The 25,886-nt window shown below is 41.5% G+C and overlaps 1 protein-coding gene across 3 annotated transcripts in view; it reads left to right on the forward strand.

Moving 5' to 3' along the window:
* Positions 1-23,759, forward strand: part of LOC118125477 (nucleus accumbens-associated protein 2) — a 30,734-nt gene extending 6,975 nt beyond the window's left edge. For 2 of the 3 annotated variants that reach the window (XM_035184093.2, XM_035184095.2), the window contains exons 2-7: positions 13,138-13,319; positions 13,423-14,172; positions 15,545-15,721; positions 17,404-17,509; positions 17,745-17,842; positions 17,940-23,759. In XM_035184093.2, coding sequence (XP_035039984.2) covers positions 13,208-13,319; positions 13,423-14,172; positions 15,545-15,721; positions 17,404-17,509; positions 17,745-17,842; positions 17,940-18,466 — 1,770 coding nt within the window. In that variant the 5' untranslated portion in view covers positions 13,138-13,207 and the 3' untranslated portion in view covers positions 18,467-23,759. Of the gene's footprint in view, positions 1-11,600; positions 12,022-13,137; positions 13,320-13,422; positions 14,173-15,544; positions 15,722-17,403; positions 17,510-17,744; positions 17,843-17,939 lie in introns of those variants that run through there. The other variant, XM_035184094.2, reaches the window with a different exon arrangement.
* The last annotated feature ends 2,127 nt before the right edge of the window (positions 23,760-25,886 follow it).

Here is a 25,886-nt window from a genome sequence, read left to right on the forward strand (position 1 = left end):
ATTAAATTGCTGCAAACTTCAAGCCTCTCTCAAGGCTCCTGGCAGTAAACAAAGCGTGCTAATTACTACTTAAGGTAATAAGTGAGGTAAGCGAATGGGCTGACCCCCCCCGTCTCTGTGGCGATGACCTGCTCTGCATGTGCTCCTCGTGTCCTCACAGCCGGGCACAGCGCTCGTAGGAGCCAGTGGAAAAAGACAGGAATCTGAGGTGGGTGGTTTTCACTGCACAGCCCCCCCCTACACACACATCATCTCCCATTTACACTGCTAACATACGTTAGCAATTATCGCTAAATCCCAGCATTAGCATTGCTTACCTGATATTTTTACACGCTCCCCGCAGAATGATGAAAGGACCTTGACTTGAAATTTTGTCCCGACATGTATTGGTAAGAAATTCAATTTGTTCTGTGGTCATGGCAACAATTAATGTAATAATCATTTGATGTACTCTGGGAAATAATTTGCTTTTTTACTGAGCGACGGGTAGACGCTGCTCTTGTCTATGTCCGCTCAATATACAGCTACTGTCAGTGGCCAGTTAGCTTAGCTTAGCATAAAGACCTGGTGGTTACTGGTGGATAATATTTCAACCCTTCGACATAACCAAGCTAGCTGTTTTAGGTCTTTATGCTAAGCTAAGCCAACTGGATGCTACTTGCACTCTTGTGTATGTCCGTTAAATTTAAAGCAACAGCTAGTGGCCAGTTAGCTTAGCATAAAGACAGGAAACAGAGGAAAACTGCTAGCCTGGCTAGGATGAAAAATTGCAGTAAGCACCTAATAAAACTGCAGCTTGTCGATATAATTTTTAAACAAATGATAGTTAGCTTTCTGATATCTGCTAGATATTTCTGCCAATACGACAGAGCCAAGCTAGCCTTTTCTGGTCTTTATGCTAAACAAAGCTAACCTGATGCTAACTACACTCTTGTATATGTGCTTTCATTATGAAGCTACAGCCACAGGCTAGTTATGTTAGCTTAGCACAAAGACAGGAAACAGAGGTAAACTAGCCTGGCTCAAATTATAAATATTTATGTACTTTACCCTCATAAAACTTGTCGATATTACTTTTTGTTATTTGGATGAATTCAACAAATGATTGCGTTTTTTAATGAATGAGCTCTCTGGTAGCTGGTGCTGGATGCTGCAACAATGCCCAGCTAGCTTATTCTGGTCTTATTGCTAAGGTAACTAACCGGTGGCAGAAGCGTCATATTTAGTATACATGTATACCAAGAGTATAGCGTCAACCTTCTCATCTAAATATCAGCAAGACCTCAAAAAATCTCACAATCTCACAATCTCAAACATAAAAAATGTTTTAGTTCATGGATAAAAGGCTCTTTGTAGCTACTGTTGTGATAATAATAGTCTTATTTATAAAGACTTGTTACAATTCAAAACAAGTAGGTCATAAAAGCAATCTGTGTATAGAGTAATTACATTTTATGACTGTGTGAACCAGTATAGGCCACATTGCTCTATATCATCAGTCTAACAGCATTATAGGTCGTATAGCCCTGCAATGACCTGCCAGACAAACAAGAAAACAATGTTAATCAAGGTTGTTTAACTACAGAACAGTATTATACCCTGATATCTTTAAGTAGGATCACTCATTTCTTCTACTTGCATTTGTGTTAATGTTGGGAAACTCCCATATCATACTTCTCTTCGCCCTCGACTGACTGACCCTCAGCTACACAAATGAATATCTACATAAAAAAACTAACATGGGATTTTGCTGCTGCGCGAGTTTCTCTGTCTCTTTCCGTGTCGTTTGATCAGCTCTGACTTGAGAGAGAGATAAACAAGCTCTGTTCACATAGGTCAGCATGAGACCTTTTCAGTATGTTAACAGCGTTATGAGGTTATCCAAGGTGACATGTTATTTGAGCACATGTGTGCTTGCTTAGTCTGGTGCTGACTGGAAGATTCTTAGGTCAGTGAAGTGTGTGTGTGTGTGTGTGTGTGTGTGTGTGTGTGTGTGTGTGTGTGTGTGTGTGTGTGTGTGTGTGTGTGTGTGTGTGTGTGTGTGTGTGTGTGTGTGTGTGTGTGTGTGTGTGTGTGTGTGTGTGTGTGTGTGTGTGGGGGTCAGCTGGAGGAGGGGTGGTGGTGGGGGTGGCATATGCACTCAAAATAAATGTGTGCGTAACGCTGTGCACATGAACAAACCGTCTTTTATGATACATTCCAACACTAGGCAACATTGTGATTTTTTTATTTTTTTTATCATGGGAAATCTTTGCCGCATGTCATGAGACGTTCTTTTTATCCACCTACCCCAGTTCATGATATCAAATAGCATTTATTTTTCCTGCAGGGTTTTTTTTATTCATGGAAGAGAGTGAATTAAAGCATTCTGTCTGCTCTAATTGAGAAATGTACACAGGGCACTCAGTCAGTGTCGGCACTGCTCTCTCTCTCTCTCTGTGTGTGGGTGTGTGTGCGTGTGTGTGTTTGTGTATGCCTGTCTGTAGACAGTGGGGCACTGATGCTGAAAGATGTGTCCTCATTTTTTGCGTTGCGCCGGGCTCCTCTGGTAGCCATGTTGGGCTGCTCTGATGTCACGCATGTGTCACTGTAGAGCATTCAGCTCAGACACGACAGCGCATGGTGATCAAAATGGCATGTTTATTCTCTCCATACCCCCTCTCTCTACTTCTGTTTCACCCCCACCCCCAGACTCCCCTGCCACACACTCTACTTCTCACCGTCACTGTTATACGCACTGGGAACTTCACCATGCAGTTTTTCAAGTTTTGTGTTATAATTCAACCCCCTGCTATAACCTTAAATTTGTTTTTCATGCAGAGAAATGCCTCTTGAGTGGAGAAAAACTGTATTTTTACTCTTGAAAAAATTCCAAGCAGCTTTCACACTTAAAGGTGCATAAGCTAATTTATTGTGTTTTTTATTACTCTCACCTTAAAAAGCCCCTGTTTGATTGACACACTCACTGCAGCTGTTATCCACAGATTTGAATGGTTCTTGGAATGTAAATCCACTGTTGTAACATGTCACATGCTTCTAGCACGTGTATACCTACAGCATAGACCTTTTGAAATTGTTTTTGCAATAGACTACGTGTTTCCAACAGGTAAAAGCCTATAGAACAGGTTAAACAGTACACAAGGAAATGTTCCACTTTGACATGTTTATATGTGATGTCCTCAAATGACCCATAGAGTTAAATTAGGGACATGACAGGAGGTAATGCAGTAGTATTTAAACTCAAGTCTGTGATGTTGTTTTTCCAGGGAGAGTTTTTTCAGCTATGCCCCAGCAGCTACAAGGATAAAATATAAGTACCTGGCCTTATGACGGTGTTAGCTATAATTCTCCAATATTTTGCTGGCAAGCAAGTTATTCTTACAAAAGAAATAACCCCAAAATCTCCGTGCTACAGAGCGCTTGGATGAATGAGGCTGTGAAATTGATAAAGACAATAAGTTACTATTTTTTTGCTCTACTTTTTTCCTTTCATAATTTTCCCTGAACACACAGTGACTGTTTGAAACCACATTTCAAACAAATGCATTTGTTTCTGTTAACAGCTTGAAACTCCCCCACCAAGCTGAAAGAGGTTTAAATGGCCGGAAACTCCCCAACAGTCAGTAGAACCAATGAAGCTGTTTGAATGAGTCTAAAACAATGAATCCACCTCCAAATTCTTGATCGCATTTTACCAGGCTGACTTGGAGTTTGCATCAACAAAGATCTGAATGTTAAAATAAAGATCAACATATACAACGAATTGTGGAAAGAAAAGGCAACAACTTGTAGAAGTGAAAGGGATGTAGAGAAGAACGTTATGTCTGGTAAACTCCTCAAAACTAATAATGTCTCTCATTTGAGTGTGTGCATGATCACCACTCATGAGCTTTTACTTCTCGCTAATTTATCCTGATTTCCTCCATGTTCTGCCATCTTAAGCGCTGTGAAAATCAAGTCATGTTTGGAACAAATGCATAGTGTGTGTCACCACTGTTACACATACACTCGCAAACATAGAGATGTCCAGTGAAATGTAACCTAATTGAAGTCCTTGTGTGACAGCCAGTGACACTCAGCAGATCATCCAATGGCCCCTGTTGTCCCCAGATGAAGGTCGTATTAAAGAGAATACCAATGTAGTTTTCGGGCCATGTGCTTGCGAATTAAAGTGCAAGAAGCTGCACAAATCCACTGTGTTTGAGCATACTCGAGTATCAGATGTCTTGTGGCCAGAAGTGCTAGCACAGCAGCGGCACACCTGCTTTGTAATCGTACTTGCGAGAATAAATTATCTAGGTGCTCTGAAGGCAGGCATCAACTAGAGGTAATTAGCTCCTTCTTAAATCAGTAAGGTCCCTGTCATGGCACCATCACAGTTTGGAAATAGGGGGAGCGTGTTCGAGATGCCACAAATGAGATTCAACTGGTGTCCTTGTCAAGTCACAAGGAGAACAACACCTTTACTGTGATGCCATGGGGAAGTGATGTTTGTTTCAAGTGTGTTTCAAGATAGACATACTTAAAGTTCACATACTTTCATACTAACTTTATTCCATGAAGAAGTTTTAGATATAACTTAGTTGCTTGATTGATAAAGGTACCAGTTTCTAAGTGCCTGGCACCTGACTTCACCTAATTGAGTCTAGATCTCAGACTTGAAATATATCCTACCTTCATAAAGGGAGGATAAGAAAAACTAAACAGCCTTTCCCCTTTTTTTTCTGGAAAACAATTTTCATACAATTCTGAATGGCACATACTTCCATACTACTTCAAGACCCATAAATCCCCTTGAATACATTCAAGCTGCACACACTTCTAGATATCACCTAAACACTGCCCTTTCCTTGCAATGAAAATCAAATAAACAAATAAACAAATCAACCAACTAACCAACCATCCAAACAACCTTTCAACCATTCAACCTACAAACAAACCAACCAGGTTGTCGGAGGTATATAATATGCTATGGATACCTTAATTGGCACCAATGTCTGAATGCTCTCCTTCGTGGTGGTACACAAAATAACCAAATAGTAAAGGGTGAGAAAAACTAATCTCGAAAATATCAATAGTGGATCGTAGATCAGTGTCTGCCAGCATGAAATTAGGGCCCTCAGGCTCATGGAAAATGTACAGTTATATGACCCAATGGTCACATGGCAGCTGCGTGCTGCTGCCAACGTTAAGCATTTATTAGTTAAAAACTGTCCCAAAAGTTGAAATATCACATGGTACCCATGATGCAGTTCCTTGTTTACACATTCCAAATGTTGCTACTGCTGCCGTCAAACTGATCTTGAACACATTTATTCGACTGATGCCTCTTGAATCATTCTGTGTGCTTTTGCTTCTCTCTTTTGGCTCCTTTTCTTCCTGTGCTGCTTAGGTTGCTTCCTTATAAACTAGAAATCAGGGGCTTTTTGGTCTTGTGTCAGTGTTTGTTCAAAATAGTTCAGTCTTGCGTGAGTCCTGGGCCTGAGTTTCCTTGCTGCCTCCAACGTCACACTTATGTGTTTCTATAAACTGGAACGACCCGGAGGCTCCCGTGGTTCTGCAATATGAGCTTATTATTACCCAAAAAAAAAATCCAACTGTCTTTGTCCCTAAACGCTTTCCCCTGATGTTCTTGTGTCACTCTGCACTCTCTTCCCTTTTCCCTCACAGAGCAGGGTTCTATTTCCTAGAAATGGCAGTCTTGGCGGCCTGTTTGGTGATACTGACATCTTTGAGTCGTCAATGTGGAGGTGGAATCTCGTTTGATTTGAACAAACTGTCCGTCTGTTGCTATGCCTTGGCTTTGTCACCAATATATCAAGTCATAGCAATACTGGTCAGTTTTGAACAGGAGTATGATTCCTTCAGCCAATCTTGTCTATTTAGACAGAATGTATTTTTTTGGCCGTCTTGGCTCTTACAGTGTCTCTCCTCACCCAAACTCCTTTTGAGCTTTACCTTTCTCTATCACGCCGCCTCATTTCACTGTGACTGCACTTTGTCAAGTTCTCTCTTGTTCTTTTCTATTTGCATCTTTCACACACACTCCCTCCCTCCTCCTCTCTCTTTATGTTCGTCTGCCTCCCCTCTTCCGCTCCCCGTTTTCACTTCTCTCAAACATACCTCCCGTCATGTACCTTTCGATCTCCCTGCCTCTTTCATCGCCACATTTTCAAATATCAAATATATGCTCAAAAGGCATCACGTATGTCCATGGGTGTGTGGGTTGTGTGTGTGTGTGTGTGTGTGTGTTTGTGTTTGTGTGTGTCACTGGAGTTTGGTGTGATATAGTGGCCACTGCTGTTTGTTTGTTTACCTCCCTCAGCCACTTGGAGTCCATTAGCGATGCCTTTGCCTCCGGAGGATCACCCACACACACACACACAAATACACACACGCACATGCACACACATACTGTACATGCTCTTCCACCTTCTGTCTGGTTTTCTTTCTGCACATCACCGGGACTGCAAGCTAAACTGACTGGTACCCCACTGTTCTTGTGTTTGATTAAGTCCCGAACCTTTTCAGTTTCCTGCTGCAATAAGAGCTGGCTGTCGTGTACTCTCTTCAGCGCTGTCTTCCTCAATAGAGATGCCTGACATTAAAGCATATAACCACGGTTGCATGTTACTGTCTGTCCCCTTGGCACTACAGAGATAGGCAAGTATATCTAAAATGGATGGAATAGTGTTTTTTTTTCACTATAGTCTCAAACTACAATTTTCAAAAATGTAATTGCCTGAATTACAAATTATTGAATAGACAAAAGGACTGCCTATTTTTTTTTAAATGTGAAAAAAAAGTGTGAATAATGGAGAACGAGCACTAGAGCACATTACATATCTAAATTAATTAACACACACACAACATAACCTATTCTAAAGTACCTTGTAGTTTATTTCATTCATCCTCTGCCTCAATCAAACTGCAAGAGTACATTTCTTTTTAATAGTGGAAAACACTATTAACAATAAATTACGTACATTTAAAAATTGATAAAGCAAATTATATATATATATATATGTATATGTGTATATATATATATGTATATGTGTATATATATATATATATATATATATATGTATATGTGTATATATATATATATATATGTATTATATATATTAGAATTCATTTTGGTAGATTCTTGTTTTTAGCCACTTAACAAAACTCTTCTTTTGGCTCTGTATTTGTTCTCCACCAGCTCCTGAGAACAATACCCTAGCGCCTTAAGCTGCTTAATGCTGCATCAACGATAGGTTTATCTGATATTATTCACTTTAACAGCTGCCTGCTGTATGTAGGGCTGAATATAAAGTTGTGTGAGTGGATGAAAACGTTGAAGTTGCAGACTGGAGAATTAAAACATTGAACTAAAAGATGGTATAAAACTTTGTAGAACTGACTGCAAACTGCAGAGTTGATAACTCTCACTGCGAGTTTGATACTCTGAATGACCCCTTTCACATTGCACATCGTCATTTGAACCATTGCTACTTTCATTGATCATAGCTGCATTATGTGCCAAGCCTGAAGGTGACGTCACATAGGTGGGCATGGTAATGTTACATATTACAGAGTTATACATTTCAGAAGTCCAGAAGCTCGAATTGGTCATACTATATTGATCAGGACAAATAAATCAGAAGTCAGACAGCACAAGACATTGAGGTATAAAAAAAAACTCATACGTTCTATTGTGACATTTAAAGTGATCAAAAATTATTCTGGCAATACATGATGAGACAGGCTTTAATGCATCCTCTGTATGTGATTGTCTACATGACCTCTTTGCATTGCTGCAGACAGACAGCATTGTGCCTGTAGTTAAACCTGAAATTCAGCCTGTCTCTCTCCTTCTCCTATAGTCAGTGACTGGGGTGATTAGTGTGCATATTGAGTGAATACAAGTGGAAAGATACCAGACAATATTCAGCCCACCACAAATCATTTCAGAGTTGTCTGTTTGTTACATAACTGTGTGAATCATTTTCTTATTTTTTTTCAGGAAAAGATGATTTTGATCCTGACTATGTGCAGACAACTTCACCCAGCGGGGTCTATACACAGGGAATGATGTTGCATTATAAGCAGTGATAAGCAGCCTCTCTCACTCTTTCTCTCTCCCTCTCTCTCTCGACATCCCATAATGATACTCAGACAGACTCAGGCAGACACCCGCTCCGTCCCGATTGGTAGAACTGTTGCCAGGGAGCGTTGCCGTCTCAACGTGGATAGAATCTGTTGTCTGGTACACTTTAGACATGAGAACAACTGCAGGATCTGAATATTTATAACGAGGGGACTGTTCATATTGAGATTGTATAGAGGCAACATAAGCGAGAGGGGAAGGAGCCGTTCCTGTTCGGCTCACTTCAAAATTTTCCTTCAGTCTGCCTTTTTTCTTTTATTTCTCAGCTTTAAATGAGATATTCATTATCACGTTTCTGTGCAGGTATCCTCTTAATATATAGATATCGGAGATAGGTTTATATTTGCATTATACGACACCAACTTTACTTCAATACGATTGAACTCAGTTGAACTGTTCCGCCAGATGATAAATGGCAGATACATCAATCTTAACTGTGTATGACTTTTATGGTTTTATGTTCGAATGCTACCCTGTTGTCATTGGGTATAGCTACAGTATAACTAGCAATTAAAGTGTGTGTGTGTGTGTGTGTGTGTGTGTGTGTGTGTGTGTGTGTGTGTGTGTGTGTGTGTGTGTGTGTGTGTGTGTGTGTGTGTGTGTGTGTGTGTGTGTGTGTGTGTGTGTGTGTGTGTGTGTGTGTGTGTGTGCCAGCCAGCCATCTGGCGAATCAGCTCATTTCTTCATATTATTCAAATATGCCTGGACCTGCTGCTACAGTTAATAACACTGTGCGTAGGTATGAATCCTTGATTAAAATGGATGTAACACATTCCAACAAAGCAGACAACAGCAATCAGAGCGGTGTTGAAAACTCACAGCTCAACTCACAAACTACGCCGACACACACACACACACCTGAAATACAGTGCCAAAAGTCACAGCTCAGTATATAAAGATGATTATAAAAAACACGCCTTGGTATGTGAGAAAGTTTGACATGGAAATGTAAACAGACACAGAGGGAAACGAGGACACAGGCAGCAGAGTGGCATGCACATATACAGCAATCACCAGGCAAACAAGTTGAGGGAGTTCATGCCTTATATTTTTTTATCAGGGATGTGCAAAGTCTATATTTAATGCAGGCAGAGGAGATTGCAGTTTGCGTGTGCCTGATTTTGTGTGTTTGCATACGTGTGTGTGCTGTTAGAATGTGTGTGTCTTTGCACTTGTTCTGCGGATGCACACAGCGTGCATCTTTTTCTCCATTCCTGCATATATATAGATATATAGATATATATAGATATTTATATATATATAGATATACGTCCACATATGTGAGCCTGTGTATATGTGCAGTGTGGCACACTGCCGCGCCGTCTGCCTGACTCGACATATTCTCTGTTCACTCGTTCACTCTCCTTTTTGCTCTTTCTCTCCCCCCTCCCTTTTTCCTCTCTTCAACCCCCCCTCCCTCACACCCACCCATCCGTCCCTTCCCTCCCCTCCCCTCTCGCTCTGCCCGGCTGGCACGTACATGCATGTCTGTAGACTCTGTACTGTGCTTTTGCTGCTGTGGCACGCGCCAGCCTCACTGCAATGCAGCCCTGTGTGCATTAATTGGCAGAGAGACAGTGGGTACGTGGTATGCGGGGCGGAAAGGATAGAGAACGGGGAGAGAGAGAGAGAGGAGAAGCAGGAGGCGATGTAAGGACACAATTGTAACAATAAGTGATGGACGGACCGGTGGAAAAGCGGTGTGGCGGGTTCACAGAAGGACAGACAAACAGAACGTGTGTGTGCACGAGCAGGATACCTTGACTTGTGTGTTGGCGTGTGTGTGGAAAAGAACAGTGAATGTCTGTTTGCGTCAGTGTGTTTGCGGATTTGTGTTTGACTGTGCTCTTTTTTTTTTTTGTTGGGTGCTCACTCATGTGTACCTATATGTGCCGTGCAGATATCACACTGCTGGGGCAAACTCTGACTCACTCACTGCATTCAAAGCTTTGTGATATCCTCCCTTTCATATTTCCGCTGTGACTGAAGAGTAAAAGTTTGCTCGGTTTAGCGCAACTTTCTCTACTTGAGGTTTGTCTGGCAAAATAAAAAAAAAAAGAAGTGCAATATGTCTGGCTGCTTTCTGAGGCCACACTCGTGATATATTAAAGCTCTGCATCAGGTTTTTTTTTTTCACAGATTGTGTTTTCTGAGGTGCGAGGACGGAATGAGATCTTGAAATGATTTACCAAAATGTTTACTGTCTTCATGTCGCATCATCCAAAATGCAGAAAACTTCCCACAATGTGGTTTTAGTTTTTTCCTGCTATTACACAACATGAGCATGTGTGTATACTGTGCATGCACTTGCATCAGTTTGGTATTCTTATCCTCGCACTCGCATCTCTCTGGAAATTATCCTTTCTGCTTGATGTTATCTTTTGTCTTTCCTTCCCCGTCACAGGCTGTGACATATCTGGCTCCATGTCCTCCCTCATCCACATCAAGCCACATTTCATGGAGGCCTTTTCCCAGTTGCCGGTCAAAAAAGTATAACAACATGAAAACACATAAAATATCAACCTGCATAAGCTGAGCCACCAAAGCGGGGGCGTAAATTAATCATTCAATTTATCAATTCATGTACCAAACAGTCTTCCATGAAGACAGAACTTCTCTCTGCTCGTGTGTAGGTGTTTGGCAGAGAGGTCTTTGCATGATTCAGAGAAAATACACAACACTTGCTCAAAAGTAAAATGTCTTAAAAAAAAAAAAAACTATTGTCTGTACTGCAAGAAAATAGGGAAATACCTTGAAATGACAGACTGTTTTTGATTAACCTTTTTAATTCATAAATAGCTCGGATTAGAGGATCACTGCAGTGTATATATTAAAGCTTCCAAGTCGGTAAGAGTTTGCTTTACCAAGACGATCAAGTGACGCATTCTCTCCAGACTTGCGTCAAACAAGGGATTTTCAGAAGTTTCACTATTCATTGTCTAATTAATTAATGACGGCGGTGACCTCCATGAGCTCTTTTCATTTCTCCTTTTCGTCTTAGTCACCCCTGCTCTATCTACACCCACCATATAGGCATCTGTGTCCGGGGGGCAAAGTGGCAGAAGTTGCTTCAACCTAATTGTCTTTCTCTGCTCGTACTGTCCTCGAATGACTTTCTCTCTGTCTCAACTCTCCCCTCCCTCCCTCCCTCGCTCACTCCCTCCCTTCCTTTGCTCTGTAGCTCTGCCCAGTCTCTGTCTCCGTCTGTAACTGTAGCCTGTGTTTTTCTCTCCCTCCCACTCCCTGCGACGTATAGATACTGCATTGATCAGACACACGCACGCGCACCGAGCCTCCCACTCCTTTCATCATTGATTCGCTCTGCTCCTCTCTCTCTCTCTCTCTCTCTCTCTCTCTCTCTCTCTCTCTCTCTCTCTCTCTCTCTCTCTCTCTCTCTCTCTCTCTCTCCATTCTCCTTCTCGCTCTCTCTTTCTCTCGCTCTCTCTTACAGCGGCACTTGTTGAATTCAACCCTTGGAGAATAGAGAGAGAGAGAAACAGAGGGAGAGATAATGACAGGGAGGTGGAGGGAGGCTTTGAGACGGCACTAGAACAGACAGTGAGCAGGGAGAATGGGGCTTTGGAGGATATAGAGATAGAAGATAGGGCTGTGTGAAGACAGACAGAGAGAAAAAGTCAGTCAGACGGCAGTGGGGGATCGTCTTCTTGAAACAGTGGGAATGACACTTTAAGTGAAAAGAGAGAGTCGACCAGACGGAGTACATCAGAGTGCTCTCCCTCCATCTCTTTTAACTACTCTTCGTCTGTCCTGGTCCCGGCTGCTGCTCCTGCCGCCGCTGCTGCTGCTGGTGTGTTTGTGTGTGTCCAGGCTCCATGGTGTGTCTGAACCACAGGACTGGCTTAACACAGGTCAGAACTGTCTGGGATAGCACTTTCTTTCTTTATATGTGTGTCTGTGTGTGTGTGTGTGCGTGCGTGCGTGCGTGCGTGCGTGTGTGTGTGTGTGTTAGCAGAGGAAAAGTCATGTGCTGGCTTCTCCAGGTGAGTGCTTGCGTGCCAGAGTACACAGTCATCTCCCTCATGCAGCCCGGGCTCTATGTGTTCATGCATGCACGCCTTTATGTAAGTGAGCCTGTGCATGTCTGCCTGTATGGACTCATGAAGTGGGAGTGCGAGTGTGCACGCATTTATGTGTGTTTGTGTACGTGTGTGTGTGTGTGTAAGAGAGAGAGAGGGGGGACTTTTTTCTGTTTGTATTCCTGGAAACTATTCTGCAGCATTTCTTAATAGTGAAACTAGTGTGTGTGTGTGTGTGTGTGTGTGTGAGTTGGTGGGGAGGAAGAGAAAAAAAACAATGACACAAGGTTCAGGGAAGGAAAGAAGGTGTGTGTGTGTGTCGTGTGTCGTGTGTCTGACAACAATATAGAGTCTGCAAAATGTAGAGAATCTCCAAACTGTGACATGAAAAACTGATTCAGTTTGGTTTCCTCGTAGAGAGAAATAAGAGAAGACTGAAAGAAAGTTGTTGTCATGGCCGTCTTACAGGTCATCTGAGTCCACAGGAGAACTGTTGTTGATTCATTAAGTGCAATGCATGGAATCAGTCCTGGAATCCAGGTTCCTGGAATTTAAACCATGTTATACAACATAGCATTGAGGCATTTCACATTGTTCTCGTGTACAGTAGGCACGGCACTGTATTGTATTTAGTGTTGTTTTTTCTCTTGCTCCGACTTGACTCCTCCTTTCTCTCTCCCGCCTCTAATCTCTCACCCACCATTCTCCGCATACATATCCATCTCTCTTTCACACACCTCTCACTTCTCCCTCAACTCTATTCATTTTCTCACTTCGCCTCAACTCCCTTTTTTTTTTTCCTTTCTTGGTCTTTGCTCCTTTCGAGACTCTCAATCTTTTTCCTTCTCACCTCTCTTACCTCCTCCTGGCACGTCTTTTCATCTCTTTACACGTTTTCGATTCACTCCTTTTATTCTCCTCTCCAATGCTCCATATTTTCTTTTACAGATGCCTCTCTCAGTGGCAGAGTCTGCAGTGAATATCTGAAGCCCCCATCTTCCTCTGCCTCTCTGCCAACATGTCCCAGCTGCTCCATGTGGAGATACCCAACTTTGGAGCCACGGTCCTCGGCTCCCTCAACGAGCAGCGCCTGCTGGGACACTACTGTGATGTATCCATCCTGGTCAAAGGTAGAATAGAGATTTTATTTCACAGAACTTTGAAACAGCATTTAAATTCTTCATCATTCATTCTCAACTTCTTCTTCTGTTCTCTGTTATTTCCATCAACCAGGTCAGGCTTTTAAAGCCCACCGGGCCGTTTTGGCTGCCAGCAGCCTCTACTTCCGTGACCTCTTCAGCAGCTCCACCAAGACCCAGTTTGAGTTGCCCTCCTCAGTCACACCTGCTTGCTTTGAGCAGATCCTCACTTTCTGCTACACAGGGAAGCTAACAATGGCAGCTAGCGAACAGCTGGTGGTCATGTACACAGCTGGCTACCTCCAAATTCAGCATATAGTTGAAAGAGGCATGGACCTAATGTTCAAAGCCAACTCACCTCACTGTGACTCGCAAACAGCGGGGTCTTTAGAGGAAACATGTTCCGAACCACAGAGTCCCTCTAATAATGGTAACGGCCTGGCGGTGGCTGCCCTGCTGGGAACCCCCGGTTGGCCTCAGTCTTTGCTCCTGTCACAGCGTAAGATTAAACTAGAAGGGGGCGAACCGACACCCCTGACGATGCCCTCAATACAAAGCAAGATTTCTTCCTCGGAGTTGGGCAGTCGGCTGGCGAGGGCGAGTTCGTTATTCTACACGACAGCTGGAGGGAACCCAGTCCCCGGTTTGCCTACTTACCACCTTCAAGGAGCCGGAGGAGGATTAGGAGTAGAAAGGTCCAGTCCTGGATCGTCCAGCTTGCCCACCACTGACAGTCCAACATCCTACCAGAATGAGGATGAGGAGTTTGAGGAAGAGCCCTATGATGGAATGACAGAGGATGCCTACAGTCATCTCTATGGACGTTCAGCTAACCCCTATGGGAGTGAGTATTTCGTTAATTCAAACAGCCAAAGATGGAATCTCATTTATCATCCAAATCTCTCTAGAATTCAGGATGTTTTTCTCAAAAAGTCATATTACAATTTTACATCACAACAAACTCACCAATACTCCATTCCACTACACTTTTATAATTACTATCCTTCATCGAGTTTATCTTTCCAGTCATGTAAGATCTGACTAAGTGCATCACTTTCTCAATTGCCCTTGGCTCAGATAGACAAAATGCCTTTAATATCAGACAAAGCTAAAAGTAAAAGTCGGCATGACTTGCAGAAATATATATTTATTCAGAAAATTAGGGCTTTTGTTGCTCCTTGTCCAGACTTCTTGTGTATTGAGCCAAAAAAACTAATGCACATTAATTTCATCCCAGTTACATTATTTAATCTTTCATAAATCATGTACCCTGCGCATCTTGAATAGGCAGGATGTTGTGTGCCTCCAGTGTGTGTGTGGGTTCTCTCAGCATAAAGATAGCTTTATGGAGTTATGATTGGAGTGCATCGTGACCAACAACACACTCCTTATCACCACTGGTCTGTGCTGCTTTTTGTTATGTTGTACTCTCATCATCTATTGTCGGTGTACATTTGCCTACACATGCACGCAGAGAAGCTATAATCACGTGTTTGCATTTACACATGAACCCACAAGCTGGACACTGATGGATAGTCACAAACTCAAAATCACATGTGCACACACACACACACACACACACACACACACACACACACACACACACACACACACACACACACACACACACACACACACACACACACACACACACACACACACACACACACTCTTTCTGTCATTCTTAGCATCCTGCAGCTCAAAGGCATCACGCAGGTTTGTCAAATTCTAGAGTTTCAGATATTTATGAAATCCACTCTATCTGCAATCATTCAGAGCACCCCAGGGTGACATTGTGGGATATTTGAGAACCATTCTCTCCTCTCCTGTGTGTGTGTGTGTGCACGTATGTGTGAGAGAGGTGCGTGCATGTGCATACACTCGCGAGTCATCTTAGAGGTTAGAGGAAGGAATTTTGCGATTTAGAACCTAACACCCAGCTTTGGATCTGTCCCCCTCCAAAACTCAAGTTGCTGATGCAGCATCATGACTTATCTGGGATACATCTGCAAAGCTCTGAAACATTTATGAAACACAACAGTTTTGTAAGAGATTACACCAACCTGCTTCCCCAATTAAATGTTGCAGCCTCTCTCTGAATAGGGGACGCAGAGGTTATGGATGATAGTAGAACTTTGTTGATGTAGTTTGCGTAACCCTTCTCGTTTTTTTTAAACCCTATTTGAACCTTCTCTGTTCCTGCTTTCTTTCATCAGTCCAGGACAAGCCAGAGATGGCGGTGGTGCCCTTGGCCTTGGAGAACCGCAACTGTGTGCTGATCCGCCGGGACCTGGTGGCGCTGCCTGCAAGCCTCATCAGCCAGATAGGCTACCGCTGCCACCCTAAGCTCTACACCGAGGGGGACCCCGGGGAGAAGCTGGAATTGGTAGCTGGTAAGAGCGCGCATTCCTCCACAATTTGTCCACATTTAGATCATTTAAAACTCAATAGCTTGTCAAGTGAAATTTACATCCATTATCTATACAGCTTATCCTTTGAGGATCACGCGGGGGGGCTAGAGCCAATCAGAGCTGGCATTGGGTGAGAGGTGCAGGGCCAACTTACAGAGACAGACTATGAACACTCACATTTGCATCTCCGGACAATTTAGAGCCTCCAATTAATCAAAATCCAATTTGCATGTCTTTCGACTGTGGGAGGAAGCCGTAGCACGTGGTGAAAACCCACACAGACACAGGGAGAACATGCAAACTCTGGGTTCTAACCAGGAACCTTCTTGCTATTACGCGCCGCCCTGAATTGAATTTAACTGATTAAATAAATTTCAACCAAAAAAGCAGAAAGTTGAAAAACTCCATCCATGTGAAATGGAATCATTTTAGGCTGTTGTCCACCATTAATACAATCGGCGTTCCCTCCCTGGTCAAATCAGTTTGCAGTAGACATGGGTTTTTATCGGCTCCGGGTCTGATCGGCAGTGATGGAAACATGACATCTGAAGGAACGTGCTAATTTGGCAAGACAGCGAGGCTAGAGAGCTCCTCAGTTTCCAGCACAAATAATAATGTAATATCCAACATGATGCCCCATCGGGGAAAAAAAGTTGTCTGCAACCTGCTTTTGACCCGAAGGAAAGAAACTGCAGTTTAATATAAAATAACTTAATAATTTTAAAGCATGTAATATATTATTTGGTTAATAACAGTCAGTTCAATTCTTATCCCTATTTAAATGGGTCAAACTGACACCACTGACAGCTCAGCAAATTTTACTCATTTCCAATCCAGGGTCAGATGATTGACTCATTCAGGTTTGACCCATGTCACTGTGCCATGTCTGAATGGGAGAACACAAAGATGAACAATTTTCTCCTGTAGAGACTGAAGAGTGTAATAGAAAGGATGACCATCTCTGCAGCAGCCGTCAATCCGGCCTTTATGGGGGAGTGACTAGACAGAAGTCACTTTGGAGTAAAAAGCCAACGACAGCCAGGAGTTTGCCAAATGGCCCCTTCGAGGGCTCCGAGTGCACCAGGGAAAAGATTCTTTGGTTCGATGAGAGAAAAACTGAACTATTTGGTGGAACTGCCAGATATTGCTCTTGGCTGTCAGACCAGAGCTGTTCAAAGAGAGCCGAGGCACCGCTCAACATGTAGCTACAGCGATATCATTCCTTTAATGGAAAGAAAAGTTGAATCAATTTCATGTTGAATCTTTTCACACAAAAGAGCAGCCTTCGGTCCAGTCGAACACAATATGTGCACATGCAAAGCTGTGTGAAGTTTGTCTGCTTCAATCAGATCGTAATGTAATTGAATCAAAAACGGAATGGAACACATTTGAAATGTGTTAGTCTATATGTGAGACGCAGAAAACAATGCATGGATTTGAAAGAGACAGTATTTTAAAAGGAAGCAAAACCAAGGATTTAACAAGGTTCTGCTTTTATGGCCTTTAACTTTGATTCTTTTCCTTTCAGTCTGTGATTCTCCTTGAATTTCAAATGTAGTAAAAGACGAAGTGGTAGTTGCGGCAACGAGAGAAATGTTGAAGTCTCTAAAGATGAAGAAATGTGTGTGTTTCTCATTTGATTGCCTTTTTGTTTAACTACACAGGTACGCAGGTGTTCATGACTCGAGGCCAGCTGATGAACTGTCATCTATGTGCCGGTATCAAACACAAAGTCTTGCTCCGCCGTCTGCTAGCTACGTTCTTTGATCGGTGAGTATCAAGGCGTGCACGACTACAGAGTTTGGTGTCGTCTTTAAGGACCCACTGTGATATTCGAGTCCGTGTTTATGACTCCAACACAGCCGCAGTTGTCACAGACCAACATTCACACTCCATCTGTGGCCATGTTTGTGCAATGCAGTTAGTTATGTGTGTTCCCATGTTTGCCGACTGCATGTGCCTGTAGCTGACTCTGCCCCCTGGTGTTGACTCTGTATCCTTGCAGAAACACTTTAGCCAATAGCTGTGGGACAGGTATCCGTTCTTCTACTAGTGACCCCAGTAGGAAACCCCTGGACAGCAGGGTCCTCAACGCTGTAAAACGTAGGTTTATTGTCCCGATCATTTCAAATAAATGTGACAGAATTTCCACAAAACACAATTTGCCCACATGCAGTTTGCTATTTTCTCTCTTTTACAGTCTACTGTCAGAATTTCAACCCTAACTTCAAGGAGAGTGAAATGAATGTGATTGCTGCTGACATGTGCACCAACGCGAGACGCGTGCGCAAGCGATGGCTGCCGAAGATCAAGTCCATGCTGCCTGACGGCATGGAGGTGTACCGTGCAGGAATGGGCATGGGTGCTGCTGTGGGTCTTGGCCTGGCACTGGGTGCCTCTCAACAAGGGGTACCCCTCCCCTTCGAGCCCGACTTCAAGAACCTAGAGCAGAGGTATTATCCAGATCGTAAGGACCCTCTAAGGACTCACCCACCGCTCACAGAGGGCAGCCCCGGGTCCAGGGCGGCTGGAGCTGAGGCTGAAGCCGAAGGAGTTGTGCAGGAGGAGCAAGAGGAAGATGAGGATGAAGCTGGGTTAGAAGGTGTCGATGCATCACTTGGGGCACCGACTTTGATCCCAGGTGCTGAGGCGGGCAATTGTGGAGACACGCCGTCGGAGCAGGAAGTGGAAAGTTTTGAACAAGGTCTGAGGGTGAATGGACAGTGAACGTCCCTTGTTGGGAGCTGCCTCTCACATTGTGAAATCTGTTTTAACACCTCGTTTTCTTTTGCTTGCATCTTGTCCAGCGCTCTTTCTTCTCCTCTGTGCTTCCTCAACAGGAATCGTCAGCACACAAAGCAGCGCTCGTAGATCTCGCTAACAGAAATTTGTCACACATGCATGCGCACCCGTGTGCTTGTGTACACACTTACTTAATTGATAGTGGAAGTAGACACAGGCATGGCATTAGCACATCACGCAAATCAATGATTTCTGCTCAACCCTCTTCTTCGTATGTGCTGTATTGACTCAGTATTTCAGCTCCTGCAGCAATATCACAAAGGCCTGATACCAGAACAAATGGCTGTAATGATTCATGATATCAGCGCAGCACAGAAGCAACACTTGCTTGCTGGCAGTCCACGGAGTGTGCGATATGATGGTTTTTAAAATCATGCAGTTTTCTGAAAGAAAAAAAAACATGTAACCTTGGGAGAAACGGATCAGAGAGACAGCTCTCTTAATAAGCAATTAAAGGTCAAGCACTGAATTAGCACAATTGAACTAAACAATTTTCATTTCCTGTTAAAAAAGAGGATTTCATTTTTATGATAAAGGGTTTCCTGGGAAAGTTAAAGACTTCTCCACAATCTAACTAATAATCTATCACATGGACTTGTTTTTTCATGCATACTTTCCCATGACACATTGGATTAGATTGTCAATGTGATGCCTGTGTCTGCTCCAGACAGCCCCCGCTAACCACACATACAGACACACACACAAACACACACACACACACACACATGAGCACACATTTAAGATAATAGCCTTTTAATATATGCACCAATGCATTGAATACACCATTCAAAGAAAATACAATAACGTAACAATGCTTTTTAACTTTGAAGAATCCTTTTCAATTACCAGTTATCATTCTGTCTTGGAGATACACGGACAAGAACAAGCCCTACAACCCAAGCTTGCATGCATGAATACAAACAACGGATACAGAGAAATTATGGAAAACAACAACAACAACAACAACAAAGCCACAAACCTGCATAGAAATGATTAAAAAAAACAGCTACTGTTGCCTCGAGATATACCATTACTACGCAAAAGAACTCCTTTTTCCATTTCTCACCGGGACGTTTCTCACAGACCACAGTCTGACACATGTTAGAACTGATTCGGATGTTACTCAGAAGTGACTGTGTTTGACACAGTACTGGTTGGATTCTTTTTTTTGTTTGTTTTTTGTTTTTAAGTATGGAGCGCTCTGTCACCACAGGTAGAGGAGACTGACGTGCACTACACCAAGTGGTAGAAGAAATAAAACATGCCATAGAGAGGCACTGTTTAACCTTGATGTGGTGCGATACTACAGCGTCCTGCTTCCGTCCTGCTTTTTTTTTCCCCAGGGGGGTGGGAGGGGTGTTGGGGGGTAAGTTATTGAATAAAACGTATAAGAGCAATTTCTGCTGGCTTATTGCATTTGCACTCAAATTTAAAAAAAGGTTAAAGGTGGGAGACTAAGGAGTTTGCCTAAATATGACTGTACTAAAGACTGAATCTTTTTTTTCCTCCACATCACCCTGATTATTTATTCAATTTTGGGTATTGTGGGGAAAAAAACCAAATGGTCTTTCTGACAATGACTGTTTCAAAAAAAAAAAAATCTTGGACGGGGATGTCACAAGGCAATGTCGAACAGCAACGTAAACCTTTATTTGTCTTGTCGTAGACATTTTTCTTTTCTTCGTTAATATGTTTTCACACTATCTGCCACATGTAAGGACGCAGTCCGAGCAGCCTTTCTTTGTTATTGTTTTGTGAAAAGATTTTTAAAAAGCTATGCTGTCCTTATGTTTTCTTCCATTTTCCAAGTTTTCCCGCAGATTTAATCACGAGATAAGACTATCGAATCCAGTCAATGTATTAACCCCAGGGTAATTCTAAGCCACCGCCATTATTTTGGGAAAGTACAAGGAATTCTGAAGTGGTTGAAAATAGAAATTGTCATATTTTGTCACCACAGAATGTGAAAGCATGAATGAACAACTAAGCAGAAACGACTGAATATGCCCTCGGTGTATATTGGACCTGTTTGTTTGAAACATCAGTGCTGTGTCACTTCGAAGGTTGGGCCAGATTATTCTCTGTCTGTTCTACAAATCTTTTTTTTTTTGGGGTGGGGGGGGTGCTTTAAGATGGCCCTGCACAAGAAACACAGGGTTAAAATTGCACTAGGTAATAATAGTAATGACGTTTACAAATTTCTTTTTCTTTCTTATTTTTTTTTTGTGGTTGAAGAAATGTGATCTGCCATTGATAAAACAGGGCTGTGACAGAATGGCTGAGATGATGGATGAATGTAAACTGTAGCACTGCTTTGGTGAGGGCTCCGAGCCTTGACTGAATATGGTAAAATACTGAATCTCTTTTTTATATATCTGTATGACTCACTTCTTTCCTCAATTGTATACTCTCAAACAAATGGGCCATAATATAAAACTAATCTGGCTGTTCGGCTGGATGATGTTCTAACCTAAAGCTTTAGTGATGTTGTGATTTTTTTAAAGAACTTATTTGAACAGGTCTTCCACTGTGGCGGACACGGGGCGAGGTTCAAGTACAGGCTTTTATTACACCGCTGTTTATACTATCTCTATCCCAACAGTTGTGTCTCTAATGTTGAAATGACACGTGTGTTCGCAAAACTGAAGATTTCTTAAAAATTCAGCAAATTATTTCTTATTTTCTAATTTATTAAGTGACAGTTCCTAAAGTTGCTCTTGTAAAGAAAACAAATAAAAGAATAAAGGCGTTCAGTTGCTTGTTGAAGCCACTACCTTAATGCACTTGTGATTATTTGTCATTCAAGGTAATAGTCTTCCCAAAAATGCATACACATTTAACTCCAATAATTAATTTAAGTTACAAATTACAGCATGCCACCCCTAGTAAATTCAACCATAAATGTTCAACTGTGCAGTTAAATTATCATATATATTAAATCTATTTTTCTCTCTTTATATTTTCATGCACTATAAACCTATGCTTATCCAAGGCCTGTTTTCGAACAGGTGCTACTTAAACTACTTAGGTATTTGAGGCGTTAAATGACCTGCAGTGGGGAAACACTGATATACTCCACAGTAATAGTGATAAAGGGGTGAGGAGCAGTGCCTTAGACTGTGACTGTGTGGGCGTGGATGTTATGTTGTGAACGTGTAGGTTCAGAGAGAAACTAGACAAAGTACTGGCAGAGTAAATCTATAAATTCACCAAAAATATTGGCTTTTGAGAAACTTTGCTTATAGAATTATATATGTAACAATTTATGTTCTTATTTTGTAACTTTATGTTTGCGATCATGTCATTAATTTGGGGGAAAATGTGCAAGATCACCAGTTAGAATAAGTTGAACAGATTTACGGCATTTGGATACATTCAACAGCCAATCAGAAACAACCAAGACTCACAGCAAAAAAAAAGGAAAAAGGAATCTAACATATGATTTCTATTTTAGTCACACCCAAGAAAAACAAATCACACATATATAAGAATTTTTACGTTATGTCTTCTGATATATTCACATTTTAAATAGTTTTATCCACTTTGTCCACAAAAAAAACCTTCTTTTCATTTTTTTTCCTTGCTTCTTTCCTGCTTGGGGTCTTTTTCTTGTGCAGGGTGAATTTGAACATGAGTAAAGTTGCACTAAAAAAAATATTCTCAGAGAATGTCATGGCTAACCCTTGGGAGGAAGAGCTCTATTGAAAAAAGTCCTGTAAAATGTATGTAATGAATTTTTTGTACACGTTTCTTTCATGGAAAGCAGAATTTGTTTTTTCTTTAATTTAGTGACAATATGTTACAATATCTGCCATTCACCTGCATGATTTGAAAACCACGCTATAAGAGATGGGATGGCATTGTTGATTGAAAACACCCTTTTTTCCACAAATTTTCTTTGCAAATAAATTGTTGTTTACTTTCTAAAACACTACATAGTGCTCGCTTCACCCCCCGTTGTTGTAAAACAAATGTGGGCACAGTGGTTTTTCTTACTTTGAATGGTCGAACTGAAAACAATACATTTATATGCAAAGAGACACTTGTATCATAAACTGCATGCCATTCAGAAAAACTCGTTCTAACCGGATGAAACCTCTGATCTTTATGCACCATGTATTTTATGCTGAATAACTGTTGTCACTGTTAGCAAACAAAGACTCTTGCAACGAGTAGGGTTTGTATTTTTACCGCACACCCTGGCCTTTTATTGAATGTTTATTGAAAAGATTTATCACCTCTTGTGATAACGACGACAAAGTAGTGTTTAAAGAGTGGAATACGTAGAATAACTACCCAGTTGACTGTGCATTGAAACCTTCAGCAGACTCAGAAAATGCACTAAAAGTTTATACAGTATGTGTATGTGTGTGTCCTTGAATATAATGCCAGCACTTTAGAACTACTTCGAAAAATGACAGAAAAAGAGGGAAAACGTAAAGAGCGACCAAGGGTTCGGTGAACGAGGGGGGAAACGCAACTTTTTAAAGCCATGTGTTCAGAGCGCTGACAATCAGAATATGGGATGAGACTCAAAGTGCACTATGGGAGATCTGACATGAGTTGCTGTGCTCTTGCTATTTGCTTTGTCTTTCTCCAGCTTGCTTTGGTCTCTGCTCGCTTACTCTTTCCCAGAGTCGGGGGACATTATGATGTTAACCCCAGCCTTCTATAGTTATTACGTGTGTGTCTCTGCAACAAGGACTGACTGAAGTTTGACTGATACCTTGGTGCTTCGTGAACAGAGCTGTTCCATGTTGACATGGACCATATCTGTAATGCTCTGTAGAGCGTGGGTCGAACTCAGCCCCAAGTCTGGGCTCATTGGTAACTTCTTGATGGGCAACAGTCCAAATATGACAAAAAAAAGAGGGTCTTATCATGCAACCTTACACATTGATCATGGTAATATTCTTCACTATCAACAGGGCCTGGCCCAGGCAAACTGGGATTGGACATTAACAGTGTTGAAAACTGCTTTATGGTTAAAATGAAAAATGTTGAAAATGTTTATGCGCCTTCCGACTCAAGCATCAATAATATATACAACAAGAAAAAATGCAAGTTGCCACTTTTGACGTTGCATAAGAATATATGTTCATTCCCATCATGGTTATGTGCCACCACCAGTTTTGGTTGTGAAGTCTAAGAGTACATGATTTCTTTAAATGCAATACAGAAAAATCTGCTTTCTAATAAAAGTCCTTACTTCACCATACACTGTCCTCGGCTGTCTTTTGTCTGATTGAATGTTATAAAGTAATTTCTTTAGAAGGGATGTTGTGGCCTTGGCAGATTGGCCACTTGCAGGGATCTTTTCAGTGCTGATCTCCAAATATGGATTAGATAGATAGATGTACTTTATTGATCCCAATTTGGGAAATTATTGTCACATCATGTATACACCAGAGGACCACATTTGAAATTTCCCCATTTTGCTTATGGAGCAAACAACTTGAACACTCATTATACTGGCAGAAGTTTAATTTCATGTGGAAAATGTAAATTGAAAAGACCTCAAATTTATTATTATTATTTTAAGTTTCTTAATAATGGTATGAGAACATCTGTGCAGATATATAAAAATTGAGAATTAAAATTAGCTTTTTTAATTTATCCAAACTAATTTTTATGGGGGGAATTTTAAAGATATAGGAAAAATAGACAAAGACAATGCATATTTCTGATTGTGATACCTAGAATGATTGATTAAAATACTTATACACTAGTACATTCAAGGTCACATAAGGGCATTGTCAAGAACCAATGCAATTATGACTAATGACTAAATTTTACTTTTTAATATCTAGTATTTACATTTTATTTTGCACAAAAATGTTTTTCTGCCTTGTCAGACATATTAAGTTACTGAGTTTATGCAGAGCATCATATATCCCTCAGTAATTTATGAGTAAACGGGGATGTGTAATTTGGGTTATGAGGCCGATTACTTTTATTGCTAGGACAGTGTCCCCTCTGACTTTTATTGTAAAACTGAATTAATCCCAGCACGACAGATAAGTGGAGTAATAACTTGGTTATAGTGATATTTGGGGAATTTGTAAATAGTGTTTCTTCATAAATCCATATCGTCACCCTCTTAATCTAATGGCCCAAGTCATTTTTTCAGGTTTTTCAGAAAACACAAAAAAATTAACCAAATATTGAATATATGATATTTATTAATAATTTCACTCAAAGAGGTTATGACAATAGATGACTATTGACATACTAATACCAATATCTGTCAATTATGTAACATAAGAGGAATAAATGACTTAGGCATGCCTTGAACATGCCTTTGTGACCTAAGCAATTTTAAACCTTCAACTCTGTCAACAATAAAGCATAACTAACAAACTAACTAAACATAATGCTGAGGAGGCATGTGCATCTCCTCAGTTCTCCCTCCAGCTCTTCTTTGCTGGGTTCTTGACTGATGCCTATTAATGTGACAAGTTGTCAAAGAAGTGATGACACTCAACGGGCATGACGTGTTTCATTGACTGGAGGTCCTGGAACTTTCTCTCCTTCATTGGCAGAGCACATGGAAACATTCTTATCCATGCTATCGGCTCATTTGGCACCTGTACCCTTTGTGGCAGTGCTTCCCACGCAGAGTCCTCCGAGAAGGACAGCTTGAAATGGACCTCGCATTCACTGCTAAACTGAAGAGCCCGCAAGTGATGCACAGTCGGATCTCCAGCTTTTTTGCCTAGTCTGATGCTAATGAACTAAGATCCATTCATTTTCAGGCAGTCATCATGCTTGAGCACCTTCACATGGTAAGGTGATGGCCTGATTCTTGCAGTCTGGAGTATGATGACGTAGTCTCTCGAGGTGAAGATATCCGTAACTATTTTGCGTTCTATAGTACTATGCATGCTGTCACACTCCATTTGTGTGTGCCCTGCAACAAGGTATTTTTGTGTTTGACTTTGATCTCCTTGAGTTCTGGATGGTCGTTGATCAACCCAACCCTTTGAGGTGTACAGTCACAAATGTGTGATCATTCTGAAAAACATTCATTACCTCGTGGTCACTTGTATTAAGCTACATCAGGGATTCCCAAAGTGGTGTGCATGCACCCCTAGGGGTGCACAAGTTGTTGTAAAGAGGATCCTTTGTAATTTTGTAGTTATACACATAATTTCTAGCTGTTAGATTACAATACGGTATTCAAATCTTTCTTAATTAGATCATGTAATGTGGAAAAAATGAGACAAAAACTGTAGATGAAATATTGTTTGAAAAGACAGAAAAGAGTTAACAGAAAGCCTATCACTTGTAACAGCCACAGATTCTGGAGCCTTTCCACTCTTTGCTAAATGCTAGCTTCATGGAC

The sequence above is a fragment of the Hippoglossus stenolepis genome, chromosome 18, assembly GCF_022539355.2.
Source record: "Hippoglossus stenolepis isolate QCI-W04-F060 chromosome 18, HSTE1.2, whole genome shotgun sequence".
In the NCBI taxonomy this organism is placed as follows: domain Eukaryota; kingdom Metazoa; phylum Chordata; class Actinopteri; order Pleuronectiformes; family Pleuronectidae; genus Hippoglossus; species Hippoglossus stenolepis.